The sequence below is a fragment of the Natator depressus genome, chromosome 15 (genome assembly GCF_965152275.1).
Source record: "Natator depressus isolate rNatDep1 chromosome 15, rNatDep2.hap1, whole genome shotgun sequence".
In the NCBI taxonomy this organism is placed as follows: Eukaryota; Metazoa; Chordata; order Testudines; family Cheloniidae; genus Natator; species Natator depressus.
The window spans coordinates 2,608,298-2,623,885 of record NC_134248.1 but is presented as its reverse complement, the minus strand read 5'-3'; the positions used below and the strand labels follow the sequence as shown (position 1 = coordinate 2,623,885).

The following is a 15,588-nucleotide window of genomic DNA, read 5'->3' as shown; positions in this document are numbered from 1 at the left end:
TGGATTTTGTGTCCTAAGAGGTTTGTGCACATGCTGTTTAATTAGCTGGTGGCAACAGCTGATTTCCTTTGTGTTCTTTCTCAGCTCTTCCCCAGACAGGGGGTGAAAGGGCTTGAGGGTGCCCCACAGGAAGGAATCCCCAAATGCACCTTCCTGGGTTCTCAAAGGGGTTTTGCACTTGGGCGGTGGCAGCATCTACCCATCCAAGGTCAGAGAGAAGCTGTAACCTTGGGAGTTTAATACCAGCCTGGAGTAGCCAGTATTAATTTTTAGAATACTTGCAGGCCTCCACCTTCTGCACTCGAAGTGTAGAGTGGAGAATCAGCCTTGACAGTAGCTGTCCGGGAGGCCAGGACACAGCTCAGACCAGTGAGGACCTGGAGGCAGTCCCCAGCACCAGTAGGAGCAACTTGGGGGTGGAGTTGAAACTGACCCCACAAAATTAGGCCAGATTGGCCCCGCATGCAAGAATTTTGGGCAGGACCAAGCCTATGACCCGTTATATACAAACATGAGGGAGGAGGTAGTAGAGGTAAACGGCGTGCCCGTACAGGGGAAAACCAAAGGCCCAGGGCCATACTATGTGGTCAAACGTGACCTATTGTACCGACTAGCGCAAATACAGGGGGAGGAAGTAGAGCAGCTCTTAGTACCACGGAAGCACAAAAGAGCTGTGTTAGAGCTAGCTCACAGCCATTTCTTCGAGGGACATCTAGGAATAGATAAGACCCTGGATAGAATCCTCAGGAGGTTTCACTGGCCGGGAGTATGGGCGGAAGTCCAGCATTATTGCGCCTCCTGCCCAGAATGACAGTTACACAGCCCCTGACCTCATTTACGGGCCCCGTTGGAGCCCTTGCCCGTTACTGATGTCCCTTTTGAAAGGATAGTCATGGACCTAGTGGACCCGCTAGAAAGATCGGCTCCGGACCACCAAAGCAAATTTCTCATCCTTACATGCCACACAGTACCTGGAAGCCATTCCTCTAAGAAGCCCCAAGTCCAAGGCAATGGCAAAAGAACTGCTCCAGGTTTTTGCTAGAGTGGGCATCCCTAAAGAAATCTTGACCGACCAAGGAACTCCCTTTATGCTGAAATTAATGAGGGACTTATGTACCCTACTCCACATCCAAGCCTTGCAGACCTCAGTCTACCATCCTCAAATGGATGGCCTGGTTGAGCGATTTAATTGTACCCTCAAAAGCATGATCTGGAAGGTGGTGGTCCAAGATGGAAAAGACTGGGATACCCTTCTACCGTACCTGATGTTTGCAATACGGAAGGTCCCCCAGGCGTCAACGGGATTCTCGCCCTTCGAGCTACTCTGCGGACACCACCCGCGTGGCATATTAGATATCATCAAGGAGGGTTGGGAAGAAGGTCATTGAGCACGTGGCTCAGATGAGAGAGCGAATAGCCCAGGTGACCCCCATAGTACGAGGACATTTGGAGAAAGCACAAGAGGTCCAGCAGACCTACTACAACCGCCAGGCAAAACCACGGAGATTTCAGCCAGGAGAGCAGGTGCTGGTGCTGGTACCGACAACAGAAAGCAAGCTCCTAGCCAGCTGGCATGGGCCATAGGAGATAGTGGAAGCCATTGCGGAGGTGGACTACAAGGTAAAGCAACCGGACCACTGAAGGCCAGAGCAGATCTACCACATTCACTTACTGAAGCCCTGGTGCAACCAGGAGACGTGCCTGGTCACCCTAGGAAGCTCCACCCCAGGCAGATGGCCCACAAGGACAGGTGAGGATATCCCCTGGATTAACCCCAACACAATGAACAGAGGTCATTTATGATCCAGCGGAATCAAGATATGTTCTCCGTGCAGCCAGGCTGTACAACAATGGTCCAGCACTATATCGTCACCTGTCCCGGAGCAAGGGTAACAATAAAACCATACTGAATACCGGAGGCCAAAAGGGAAGAAATTAGGACGGAGGTGAGGAGGATACTGGAACCCAGGGTTATTGAAGAATCCCACAGGCACTGGTCCAGCCCTATCGTCCTAGTCCCCAAGCCTGATGGCACCCTGAGGTTTTGTAATGACTTCCGAAAGTTGAACAAAATATGTCAATTCGATGCCTACCCAATACCACGCATTGATGAGCTAGTTGATCAGTTAGGCAAGTCCTGATACTTGACCACCTTGGACTTGAGCAAAGGCTATTGGCAAATCCCCCTGGCTGAGGATGCCAAGGAGAAGACTGCCTTCTCTCCACCCGATGGCCTGTGTCAATACGCCGTTCTCCCTTTCGGACTCCATGGGGTCCCCGCAATGTTCCAACAACTTATGGACAAATTACTACAACCCCACGCCAAGGATGCCACCATTTATTTAGACGATGTAGTCATCTGTAGCCCTGACTGGGAGATGCACCTAGGAAAAGTAGAAGACGTATTAGACGCCCTTAGACAGGTTGGTCTCATGGCCAACCCTCCCAAGTAGGGCTAGCTCAGGCTAGCTGAGGCCAGATACCTCGGGTATGTAGTAGGAAGGGGCTTGGTGAAACCCCAGTGGAACAAAGTAGAGGCAATACAGGGTTGGCCCCGACCAGTCAGCAAAAAGCAAGTCAGAGCATTTTTAGGGATAGTGGGGTACTATTGTAGGTTCATCCCTCACTTTGCCATGAGGGCCTGGCCGCTGACGGACCTGATAAAAGCTTGGGGTCCAGAGATAGTAAAGTGGACCGATGCAGCAGAAGCAGCATTCACAGACTTAAGGACGGCCCTTTGCAGTCATCCAGTGCTCATAGCCCCAGACTTTGAGAAGGAATTCATCCTGCAGACGGATGCCTCGGAGGTAGGGCTAGGGGCCATCCTCTCGCAGATGGTTGGGGAGGAGGAGCTACCTATCCTGTACTTCAGCCGGAAACTCCTTCCCAGGGAGCAACGGTACGCCGTCGTCTCAAAGGAATGTCTGGCAGTTAAATGGGCCATGGAGACTCTCCAATACTACCTACCAGGGCAGCGGGTCACCCTTGTGACAGACCACACCCCACTCCAGTGGATGCACAGAAACAAGGAGAATGCGAGAGTGACTAGATGGTCCCTCCCACTTCAGGAACAGCACAGAGCTGGAAGCCAACACAGCAATGCTACCAGCCTGTCTCGACAGCACTGCTTCTCGTCCCAAATGGCCCAACCCCATGGTGTTGAGCGGGGCAGGTGCGGGGGTGGGGAATATGTGATGCAGCAGGGCCTGAGGGCAGCAGAAGAGTAATAGATGGGAGGTATATAAACTCAGGATCATCAGAGCCTTATTCCCTGTGGACTAAGGAGAGGTTACTGCAGGTTAATTAGAGCACCTGGAGCCAATTAACACCCCCTTCCCTGGTCAGACAGAGGAGGGGAAGGAGAGCTGACTGTAGTTTGGAGGTGTCCTGGTGTTGACCAGGGGAAGGTAGACCCTGCCCAAGCAGGGCAGTGGGACTCCCCCAGCCCAGAGGATTGAGAGAAACCCAGCCCAAGGGCAAAGAGGGTAAGAAGCCTATGAAGCTGAAGGGGCTGGGACCAGAGTAGGGGGCAGACCTGGGTCCCTTCCCTACTCCCTTTCTCTCCCTATCCAGGGCACTAGCGGAGCCCAAGAATAGGGGCAGGGGCAGCGCCCTGACCCATCACACCAAGGAAAAACGCGGGACCCACCACAATAGCATTGTCCATTTGCCACAATATGTAAATAACAACAACAGCTTTGTACATTGACTTATTGCAGCAGTGCCTGGGAGCCCCAGCCATGGACCAGGACCCCATATGCTAGGCGCTGTACAAAAGCTGGTGCGCACAAATCTATAGACTAATGGCACCCCACAAGTCTGCCCTGCACAAGCAGTGGGAGGCTAATTGCGGAGAGCGTTGTGTGGGCTCCCTACAATGTTTCCAATGTTAGAAGATATGCAAGAGAGGTTGTTGAAAGTCAGGGCACAGACACAGGACAATCTAACATGCCCCCTAAGAGCCATGTGATGTAAATCAGGCGAACGCCACCTGCCATGCCACCATGTTCTGGGTACATCCAGCTGAAATGCACCTGCTTTGCTGCTGAAAGTTACAGATGCCCCAAGCTTCGAACCCACCCACTCTACTCCCTAATGTTCCAGCTAAAGCCAGGTACAATGCATGCAGCCTGGGAGCACCCGCCAACAACAAGGTCACCGGCCATTCTGGATCCATCTGTGCCCAAGGTACCCACTGTGCAGCTGGGCACCAGCCATGCTGTCCTGCGTGCCAGGGCCATCCTAGTGGAAAACATCTACAGTGATAGGTAGGCGCAGGTGGAAGGCATCCGCTGTGCTGGCCAGCAGACTGGGCACCTAGGCAGACTGCACCCTCCACACTGACCAGAACACGTAGGGCTGTGTGACGCGGGGCTCTACTCACCGCAGGCAGTGCCTCCTCCTGGCCATTCTGGGAATTAGCTCTGAATGGTCAATGCCCCTTCCTGTAGTTGCACTCCATCTCCCCATCTCTCCTTCTTTGTCTCCAGCCCCTCTCTCGCACCAGGAGCTCTTGGGGACTCAGCCTTCCAGGCTGGTCACTGCATGGGCTCCCCTTCAGGGGTGTCTTTCAAAGTCTCTTCTGTCCACACAGCATCAAGCAGCCCTCACGCCCGCTGCCCTGACCCTGTCACTCCAACAGTGACTCAGGCAGTCTTCCTGTTCACTGCCCCCAAGCAGTACCGCTCTGCAGTGACTGGTATGGGAACCCAGGCCTGCCCTCTATGCTGGGTGCCAGTCCAGGGCCATCATGACCAACTGAGGTGTGCATCTTCATCACTGTACGGCTCTCACCCCGGCTCCCTCCTTCTGGACTGCTTCTCCCCTACCTCAGGGAGGGGGACTGCAGCCTTCCTCCCTGCTGCAGTGTTCCCAGCCTCCAGGCTTTGGAGAAGCCATTCCTGTTCCCTCAAAGGGGAGCCATCTTCTAATAAGCTTCCTCCAGCTTAATTCTGCCCTTTTTGCAGCCTAATTGGCTGATTGGGCCCACACGGCCTAATTCAGCCCCCTCAGGGCCAGCGTGGGGAGGATGCCCCATCGTGGGCTGGCAATAGCATGCTGCCCAGGCAGCAAGGGAGCAGCAGTGAGAGGAGGGTAGGCGGGCTGGAGGAGAGGGGGCTGTGAGGAGTGATCACCTCAATACAGCCACCTGCTAGTGACATCTCTAACGCCCAGTCCCCTCCCAGTCAGAGCTCTGCACCGAGCTGCAAGGGAACAGCAAACCACACGTCACACAGAAACCACAAAGAGCACAAGCCCAGTGCACGGAGCTCGTGTCCCCACCCTCTGTAAGCTCAGCCATGGCACAGAGAGTGCAGCGAGCAGGGGACCCTCCCTGCCCCCGCTGAAACAGGGCACCCCGGAGCCAGGGGCCTGCAGGTGTCATTGGCTAAGGAACCTTTTGTGGGAGTCTGGAGACAGGAATCCAGCTGATGCGCACATCTCTGTATTTCACCCCTCCTTCCTGTCCATGCCAGGTACTGCTCCCCATGCCAGACACCACCACAGGCTGTCCTGCAGACAGTCCTTTTCCCCCCAACCCCAGCCTACCCTAAAAGAGAGCCCAAGCGTCCTAGGAAGGGAGTCCACACCGGCTACCTGCAGGCAGCAGATACCCCAGCTGTGCAGTGGTCCCATCCCCACCCCACTCCACCACCTCTCCATGGCTTCCCACTCTCAGGACAATTCCTCATTACAGACCCACATTCCCCTCCTAGTTATCCCCATGAAGCCAGCAGCAGAAGCATATTACATAGCATGTCCCATCTCCAATGCCATTTCCAGTGGGTGGGTGTCATCATCCCCATTCTATAGGGCTGGGGGAAACTGAGGCACACAGCAGGGAAGGGACTTGCCCCAGGCCACACAGCAGGCTGGTGTCAGAGCCAGAAACAGTGCCCTGGGTTTTTGCTCCCCTGTCCCAGCCATCTCACCAGCCTCTGGTTCGGGGCAATGTCATCCATGTGGAAGGAACTGATTCCACCTCATTTTAAGCTCCCTGAGCCGATCCTGGGGATCTCCCTCTTTTGGGGTTTTGGCCCACAGCAGGATCTGCATTTTGCTCTCTCCCTTCCAGATATCTGAGCCCCTCTGTACACCCTTCCTTCTAATGCCCTTTCTCACCCCCCTGCAGGCTGCCCTCCCCCACCACAGCACTCCCTCTCTCTGAAAACACTGCAAGCACCACGCCACAGTTAGGCCAGCAGGAAACACCAGAGCTCAGAGCAGCCACCTCCCACCACTTCCCATGGTCACTGGGGCCAACCTCCCCCATGCCCAAGTGATGGGAGTGCTGGAGTGACACCTCCCCCCAAACCTCAGTCCCCACATGGCAGCCAGGGTGTCTCATGGGACGCAGTGTTTGCGTTCCCAGAATGGAGGGGAGGGGAGGGGCGGATGATCGGGGATCGAGAAGGGGGGACACCTCCCAGCAGCCTCGTGGGGAGAAAAGAGGAAATGAGCTCACATGAGACTTTCCTAGGGTGGCAATTAGAATTGTTAAATGCTCAGTGATGATGGTGAGGAGCAGAACCCAGGCAGGCAGGCAGGCATGGCAGACAGAGACAGGCAGACAGATACGTACACCCGTTGGATGGCTGGCTGGATGCAATGTACACCAGCTGGACGGACGGACACACAGACATCGTCGGCGATGTTGTAGTTGTTTTGGTCCCAAGACACTAGAGAGACGGGGTGGGTAATATCTAACCAATCTCCCCCTCTCCCCGCCCCCCGCATTTGGCTGTGACACTCCAAGTTCCTTTCCCAGCCCTGAGGAAGAGCTCTGTGGAGCTCGGAAGCTCGTTTCTCTCCCGACTGGCATGGGTCCAGTAAAAGATGTGCTCTCCACCACCTGGCCTCGATAAACATTGGTTGTGGTTAATCCACATCTCTCTCGATTTGCACAAGTGTGTACATTCCTTTTGGGCCGCTTGGCTGTCTCCAGAGCCACAGCTGAGGCCAGCACCAAGTGCACTCTGCTCTCCGGGCTGGATGGCGGCAGTGCCATGAGGGATCAGATCAGCCCCATGCCCATCTTTACCAGGCAAAGAGGCAGTGCGAATCCTACACCCAACCCAAGCAGAGATTGAGGATCTCGATGAGCCCTGAAGCCCAACCCCACTGGCAGCTCCCTACGTCACCCCAAGATCTTAGCACACCCATGGCCACCCCTCATCCCAGCCACACCCCACAGACCCGCAGCGCCCCTCCCTACCTGTGTCCTGGCGGAACTGGTGCATGGACTGCAGGTCGATAATATACGGAGCCAGCTGGGGATCCACCTGCCCCAGCACCACGCTGCCCCGGGCATCCTCCTTCAACACGTTCTCAATGTGGTGGCAGACGGCCGCTGTGTAGGGCCGCCAGCGCCCGTGCTCGTTCAGCCACTCCCACACCACCACGCGGGCCAGATTCTGCGGCGGGAAGCCCAGCCCATTCACCGAGATCAGCACCCCCGAGCTCGGCCGCAACATGGCGCCAGGTCAGCAGGCAGCAGCCTGAGCAGGGCAGACAGACGGGGAAGTCAGCAGGAGGGCATCCTCCCAGGGCCCTTGCCCTCTGGGGGTGGTTCTCTGGGCCTGACTGGCTTGACCTCTGGTTTCAGAGTCCTTCGGAAAGCAGCAGGGATGAGGAACGAGCAGTATCCCTGCAACGTGCTGGTCCCCGGAGGAATGATCCCGGCTGCACAGAGTCTGTCTATTCTCTTAACTGCACATGGAGCCAGGCTGGAGCGAGCATCTTGGCCACACCCAATCGCTGGTGCTCCAAAGACCTGGCGCAGCTGGTGGGAGCAGAAGGAAAATGATCTAGCCCTTGCTGCCCCTCTGTTCACATCCAAATAGGAGACCCCTGGGAAAATGCAGGGTCCCACCCTTGATTTTGTGCTGCGCTCCCCTCTTCCCTGCTCGACTCTGGTTACACTCGGCCCCTGATGCTCTCAGGCTTGTGCCTCCATAGCCCAGCCGCCCTGCTGAAGGCTCTTGACCTCAGCAGCATGAGTAATGAGGCCTCCGCAGAGCCCAAAACAGCCAGCCCAAGCCCAGTGTCTCGTCTCGGGAGGCTCCTGTCTCCAGGCCCTCGGGGAGGCTGTGCAGGGCCACGCAACCCATGCCAGGGTGATCAGTCTCCAGCTGCTTCCCCCACACCCTTCCCCACTCCCAATTCCAACAGACTGCCTCACTCAGTCCCAAAAGGCCTCAGGCACCCTGCCCCGCTGGTCGGATGGGATCACAGCTCCCTCCCCACGGGTCACAGCTGGGGCTCACTGCAGGTGACTCCTCTGAAACCTGTCCCTGGGGAGGGCATCCCCCCCAGCCAGAATCACACATTCTGTGCCTGGGGGGGATGGCTCTGGTGTCTTTACTGGGGGTGAAGGGAGCCCAGCAGGGAGGAGGGGGTAGGGTGGGGCTGCGTCCTGTGGCTCACAAGCTGCTGCTGCAGAAGGGGAAACCCCCTCCTCTCCTTCTTGCTTCCTGCTGCTCAGTCTCTGTCATGGATGGCTCCACAGCAGCTGGCCAAGTCTCATCTCTGTAGCAAGGGGAGAAATTGGCCCGTCTGCTGCCGGAGTACAGGTGGGGGATGCAGCCTGAAAGGGGAAAGCATCAATCAGTGACGGGGCTTTCTGTCTGGGAGAGCAGACTCCCATCCCCCGCCCCCCTCTGTATTTCCACCTCCCAGCCCAGGGACTGACCCCAGGCTCATTCTCCCTGGGCTGTCTCCTTCCTCATCCATCCATCTAGCATATATGCCAGGCTGGCCCCCTGTGAGAGCTCAGTGACCCCTCTCTGCTGGCTTCGTGACGACCAGAGCCCCATCTCTGTCCATTTCACTCATCAGTGGAGAAATCCCATCGTCCAGAGACCCATCGGGGCCATCCAGCCCGCCCCTCCAATGCAGGATCGCTCCTGATGCCTTATGTCCCTTTAAGGTGGAGGTGGGGGTGCAGGGATTGGTGTGATAAAGGAGAGGGATGCCGTTATAGGCTTAAAGAGCACTGCAGGCCCCTCACCCCTTCCTCGCCTGCTGGCAGGCACTGCAGTCCCGGGGCTAGTGTGCCAAGCCACGGCACGGATTCTGCCGGAGTGTGGTTAAATGGGGTCTCCAGTGGATCCTCCCCTCCCCCCGCCATTTAAACAAACACCACAGCCCCTCAGACAGCAAGCGCCTGGCACATCTCCTGGGGATGCCTCCGCCTGCCCCAGCCCAGCTCGAACTGACCGTCTTCACTGCAGGTGCAGCTCCGCAGCCGCGATTCAGCCACTGGCCCCTGCTCCTACATCTCCCCTGCCTCCCCGGCTTTGTCTGGGCTGCCTTCCCTGCTCGCCTCCCCGCCACAAACGAGGTCACCGGCAAAGGCTGCAGCACGCACGCACACACACACACACACACACACCCTGGGCATGCCAGCAACAGTGATTTGGGGCACGCTGGGCACTTTCCGCTCGCACGGATGTGAGGGGAAGCAGCAGCCGATTCGGGTCCCTGGGACGTTTTGACACCGAAGGGATCCCCAGACAAATACCCCACCCCCAAGGATCAAAGCGGCAGGTCCCCAAGACTCATTGCCCCCTCCCCCCCAGCAACAGAAGGGGCAGGGGGGCTACAGGGGCAGCGCATGGCAGCATCTCGCCCGGCCCGGCAGCACATGAGTCCCAGGGCTGAGATCTTTACCCGGGAGGGGGCAGGTGGTTCCATTTTCTCCTCCTTTACGGCAAGGCTCTGGGCACAGCTATTAGGGGAGTCAGGAAGGTCCCTTAAACCTGCCCCCCCAAGCAGCCCCCACGAGGTCCCGATGGGACGTTTTCCCTGCAGCCTGGGCCCATCTGCCAGCCCAGCTCCCGTCGCCCCCTCCCCAACTCCCTGCTGCAAACCCAGCTCGCTGCCATGGCTGCTCGCTCTCCTGGCACCCCGCGGCGGCTCGCTCCCTCTCCCTCCTCGCCCCCTCTCGGGGATCCCTGTTCACCCACCTGGCTCCGGCTCCGGCTCCGCTCTGCCGCGGCGGCCGCCGCCGCTCCGGGGCCGGGCTGGGGGAGGAGGGGACTGGTTGCAGCAGCAAGAGGAGCGAGCGCAAACCCGGGGGCGCCCCGGCGCCCAGCCCTCGCCAAAACAACAAGCCGAGCCGCGGGAAGAGGCTGCGCACAGAGGATCCGGAGCATCCCTAACGGGAGCCCCGCCTGGCCGCCGCGCCGGGGCGAGGCTGGGGGGCGAGAGGCGGCCGACCGCCGTCCAGGACTACCTCCCTCGGGGGCCGGGGAGAAGGAGGGGCAGGGATGGAAAGCGATGGGCGACCTCCCCATAGGGAGCTGGCTGGGGGTCCCTCGGCCATGCGCCCGGGGGCAGAGCGCGCACAGCCTGCCCCGATTTGGGGAGGGAGGCGGGGTGACTTTAAAGCAGCGTTTCCCCTCTGCGGTTTTGGGCTGGCCCAGGGGATCCCTCCTGAATGCATGCCCTTCATCTCAGCACGGCAGGAACCATTGTCCCCATTTTACAGCTGAGGAAACTGAGGCACGGAGTGGGGGGTGAGGACTCGCCCAAAAGACTCAGGGGCAGAGTTGGGAATAAAACTCAGATGTTCTGGCTCCCACTTTCTAATGCTAATTGTTAGTCCACGTTGACTCCACTGCCCCCTATACCACGGTGGCAATTTAGGTTGGGCAGGGAGCCCAACGCACAAGGTCATATGGATCCAAGGGTCCCCAGACCCCACCAGTATTCTGGAAAGCAGGCCTAGCCCCACTAATATATGAGCCATGGATGCAAACAGAATTTTGCTAATTAGGGGGCCCAGGTTACCTATCCAGCCACCCCAAATTTGAGTGGCATTACAACCTGGCACATGGGGTTGCAACACCAATCAAACTGGGCCTGGCTGCCCTTCTATCATGCCATGCCCATCAGGGGGCTTTATGCCCCCCGAGACTCCCAAGTATAGGGGGCGTTGCACCTGGACCTCAGCTGAAAGTTGCCCCCTCCCCACTGAAATCTGAAATGGTGTCCTTGCCTGTACCCCAACTGCCTATCCTTGCTGCCCGCCGGTAGCCACCACATGTGCGTTGGCTAGAATGACAAACAATTGATCTGCTGTTTCCCCTGGATGCCCCTAGGGTGCTGTATGATTACTATGGAGATCCATCTATCTATCTATCCAGGCTTTCATACCATGCTAAGTTCCAAAGTGTACTATAAAAGTTGCCAACTCCAATCCATTCCAAATTCATGAGTCAGACTGCAAAAACCAAAAATGAGATTTAAAAAAATAATGATAAATTTGAGGTTCTTTTTTTTTTTTTTTGTCTTTTAGTTTTGGAGCCTTTGGACTGCACTGGAGTCACATTTCAATGTTTTCTCTGAGGCCATGAAGGCTGGAAACTTAATTCATAAAAAAATGAGGGCTGAGATTCTCACTTAATCACATGACTCCAGGAGCTGGGGCTTTAACAAAACCCCAAATATCATTGGACATGTGATAATGTCACAAGAGTTGACCTAAATCATAATAATAACATTCCATAGTTTCCAGGATTAGTAGGACAACATAAAATGAGAACTCTGGAAACAGCAGTAGAAGCCTCTGAGGGGAAGATTAAAGACCAGCAATGTTACAGTAGCAACTAAAGGCCCCATTGTGCTGGGTGCTGCACAGACACATAGTGAGAGACAGCCCCTGTCCTGGAGAGCTTTCAGTGGGAGTCAATTAGACAGACAAAGAGAGGGGGGCGAAACAAAGTCACAAAGAATTGTCTTTCCCACTACAGTGGGCTACCTACTGGAAATCAGTTTAATGATGATGATGTTTAAGTTGAGTAACCAAAAACAAAGGCCCCCAGAATGAGAGGCCACATTTGAACATGTGGATCCATGTGAATGTTTATGAATCTGCAAAACATTTGGTGTCAAACCTGGGTTCACATTTTGTGCCAAGATCCAGATTTGTTCTTATTTCACAGCTGCCAAGTGACACAGCTCCCCTCTAGTACATGCTGCGCCCTGCAGCTCGTAGTAGTGGGTTTACAAAAATCAAATACAGCAGACTTGTTCCCACCTGGTGCTGGCACAATGGCTAGCGGAGGAAAGACTGGGGGTTGGCAGGGGTACACTGCATACAGGAAACACCTAGTGCAAAGCCTGGCCCCCATGTCAATGACGGATATTCAGCAGCACTGAAACGCAGCAGCCAGACAGGGCCTGCTGCACAGATGAGGGATCAGAGAGGGTGGGAGAGAGCCAGAAGGAGGTTAGCATCCAGGCAGGACAGACAGGAGCTTGCTCTGCAAGGCTGTGTCTGAAGGCAGCCCACCCAGTGGGTTCAGGGCTACAGAGCTTTGCAGGTGTTGACCTTACAGTGCAAATCAACCTTCCCTGGGCAAAGCTCAGTCAACCAGGTGGCAGCCTCAGCTTCCCCAGGGAGGCTGCTGTCTTTGCAATGGGGAGGGGACCTTCCCTTCTGTTTTCCCACTGAGCAGAGGCTAAGAGCCCTGTTCTGTTCCCAGGTGTCAATCAGAAGAGCTTCACTGGGACTGATGGAGATTCACCAGGGTAATAGTGGTGTGAGTGCAAGGGGAATTGGGCCATTCTCCACCCACCCCACCCTTGGTGGCTTTGGAGAAGGACGTCTGAGAAGGGTGCTGGATTTCATTTCCGCTTTCAGTGGTGGGGCCTAGAACTCCAGCTCAGCATCCCTTCCACTGCCCACTGCTCCTCCAGCAAAGCCAGGAGACCCCTGCTTGGCATTGCTGACAGCCCGGAACGAAAACCACCAGCAGGTAAAAAATTAACAAAAAAAACCCTTTTCTTCTGCACAGCCATGTGAAGGAAAGGAAAAGGGCAAAAGCACAATTTAAAAAATCCTTTGCAGGTCACTTTCAATGGTGGACACTCGCCTGTTGAGACCTGTAAGAAAGAAAGAAAGAAAGAAAGAAAGCCCCTGCACTAAATGACACCTCACTTTGGTTGGATTGTTAGAGATTCTGAGTTACTCCATCAAGTCCCATTGATGCCACTGGAGTTGTGCTCAGTGAATTGGGCCCATATTGTCTTATGGTGCCTTCTTTTGCCCCTTCTTCCCCCCTGCCCCAACCCTCCCCATATCTTCATCTACCCATGCTCCTTGCCCTGAGTGTCCGTAGCATCCCCACTTTTCACCTACTGCCTTTGTGAACAGAAAGAAAGGTCCTGTGTCCTGTATAATAGATATTTCAAGACACTAGGGATGTAAAGGGGTTTTGGTTTGCAGCGCCCCTTGGTGGCTGATCTCAATCTGTGTGTCTAATCTAGGTACTTTTAACAAACTCCTGGGCCCAGATATCAGCTCTGGGTATTGTGATCTGGCGCATGGGGTCACAACCGCACTGAGGTGTGGTCCAGCTCCCTCTCCATAATGTTGCTCACTCAAATTTGGTCTGGCCACTCCTCTGTCATGACAGCGGGTGGGCTGGGCCAAACCTGAGTGGCATTGTAACCCCGGGCACCAGGTCACAGCACCTGGAGCAGGGAGCCAGTAGCAGTCACCACTTCAGGGTGAGTGCAGGGCAAGCTCATTTTCCACCCCACCCATCCCCTTCCCAGGGCCTCCTCTTCACACTGGGCTGGGCTATGGGCTGTGGGTGGGGTGGAAGGTGATGATGCGAGTGGGCAGTGCCCCCTCGGCTGGGCGAGGAGGAGGAGGCAGTGAAGGGGGAGAAAGCCACTGGCCTATTATTTTGCCCCCTCCCCCCACCAATTTGGGCCTTGGGTGGGCCTCCAAAAAAGACAAAATGCAGCAGACAAGTCACCTCAGTAAAAAATCTGGGAACCACTGGTCTGGTTCACAGCTTGGGGGCTGGTGGGAGGAAGTAGGACATGCGGGTGTTGCCCCAGGTGTGCTCCTGGGAGGAACAGCGAAGGGATTTGTGGTTTCTGAGCATTTGATGGAAGAGCTGTGCCAGGGATCTGCCAACACAGGGCGCTGAGACATGCTCTAACACCCCCATACTGTGGAGTCAGACATGGGCCCAGCTGTGCCCAGGCCCTGCCGGCTGGATTCACCAGGTTTGGGGGAGGGTTGGTTTGCACCCCTTGGAGTTCACTCATTTTCTTAACCCGCAACCCAGCTTGCAACCCAGCCACCAGGCGCAGCCCATCCCCCGGATAGCCAGTCTCTGGGCTGAGTGGAGTGGCATAACCCCTGCCCCTGGGTACAGGGGGTTATATGGGGTACATTATGTCACCCCCCACCATGGGACTGGCCATGCTGCCCTGCCCCAACAGGCAGAACTCCCAGCGCTCTGGCCAACTCCATCTCTCGGGGGGGGATGGGGGGGACACTCCCCCTGATTGGCTGCCTTCCCCTTTCCCCCACCTCCTGGGAAAGGGTGACCAATCAGGGCTGCCACAGGAGGCAGGCAGCACTCTCTCCCTTCCCCTCAGGAGCCTAGAGGAGATTTTGGGTAGGGTGGGGGGAAGGGGGAGCAGCCCACACCACTCTCTCCCAGGGGAGGGGGACCAGTGCTTACCATTCTCCTAGGGGGGAGAGGGGAGCAGAAAGGGCCATCAGCTCCCCTTCCTATGAGCAATGGGTCAGTCTGCTCTGCTCCCTGCTTCTTCCCCCTCTCCCTCCATCCTGACCCCCGGGCTGGGAGAGGGGCTGGAGAACCTCTGAAGCTGCAGGACGAGTGGGGTGAGGGCAGAAAAGCTCTGGGGCCTGCGGGAAGAGCAGATATGCGGGGCAGGAGTATCCAAGGCCGGCTGGCCCTTTACGGGGCTCAGACTCCCTTCCCAGCTGCTGCTGGGATCAGCTGGCTTGGGAGGGGTGCACAAAGGGCTGGGCAAGCACAGCTGGCATGGGGGGTTCAGCTGGGAGTCCACACCCCCAAAGGCTCCTGTGGTAGGCCTGGGAGACAGCCAGCCCCCAGGCGCTTGGCCTCACAGGGAGGCTGGAACTGAGGATCCCGGCTACAGGAGGAGATGCAGGAGGAAGACCCAGGGGAAAGGGAGAAGGGCTCTAGGGTTCCCTTTAGCAGGGGAAGGGAGCCATGGGGAAGCCACAGGAGTGGAGCTTGCCCTGTGGTGGGCCCTGTGGGTTGGTGTTCTCGGGCAAGAGCCAGGAGCTGGGGAGAAGCCAAAGGGACTAAACGCTCAAGTCTGGGATGTGCAGATGGCTTAAGCTGCCTGTGGGGTTTTGAATTCTGCAAGGGAAAGCTGGGGTGCCACTCCACTGACCGACAAGAGGAGCAGAAGGTGCACCACCAGGAGAGGACGTGGTATGGATGAGTAGTGCTGTGCTGGACACTGGTGATTTGGGACCTTAGCACCCCGAAAGGGGTGAGACAGTCAGTCACTGGGTGGGAGAGCTGGGTCTCGAGAAGAGCGGAACCACCACTGGGCTGGAGCAGCCAGCAGCACCAGACAAGGAGAGCTGCTATGCTATCTCCCAGCACAAGAAGCCATGCTGGCAGTGCGTCCATTCTTCCAGGGGACACCGAATGAATGCATTAGTGCTGGGGTTTGGGAAGGAGCTAGAAGCTCCATGGGGCAGCAGCTGGAGCCCCCGCAGCGGGGCAGGATCACCTTGGAGAGACTGTGATGGGCCACGCCCCACCCCAACCAGGA

At 56.6% G+C, this 15,588-nt stretch overlaps 1 protein-coding gene across 4 annotated transcripts in view; it reads right to left on the bottom strand.

The window, feature by feature from the left end:
• The window catches only part of DTX1 (deltex E3 ubiquitin ligase 1), a 109,370-nt gene extending 99,245 nt beyond the window's left edge, over positions 1-10,125 (bottom strand). The window contains exons 1-2 of one of the 4 annotated variants that reach the window (XM_074972564.1): positions 9,969-10,125; positions 7,217-8,587 (exon numbers count right to left, since the gene is read on the bottom strand). In XM_074972564.1, the coding sequence (XP_074828665.1) occupies positions 7,217-7,475 (259 nt within the window). In that variant the 5' untranslated portion in view covers positions 7,476-8,587; positions 9,969-10,125. Of the gene's footprint in view, positions 1-7,216; positions 8,588-9,010; positions 9,124-9,219; positions 9,310-9,672; positions 9,793-9,968 lie in introns of those variants that run through there. The other 3 variants (XM_074972566.1, XM_074972565.1, XM_074972567.1) reach the window with 3 other exon arrangements.
• Positions 10,126-15,588: the final 5,463 nt, after the last annotated feature.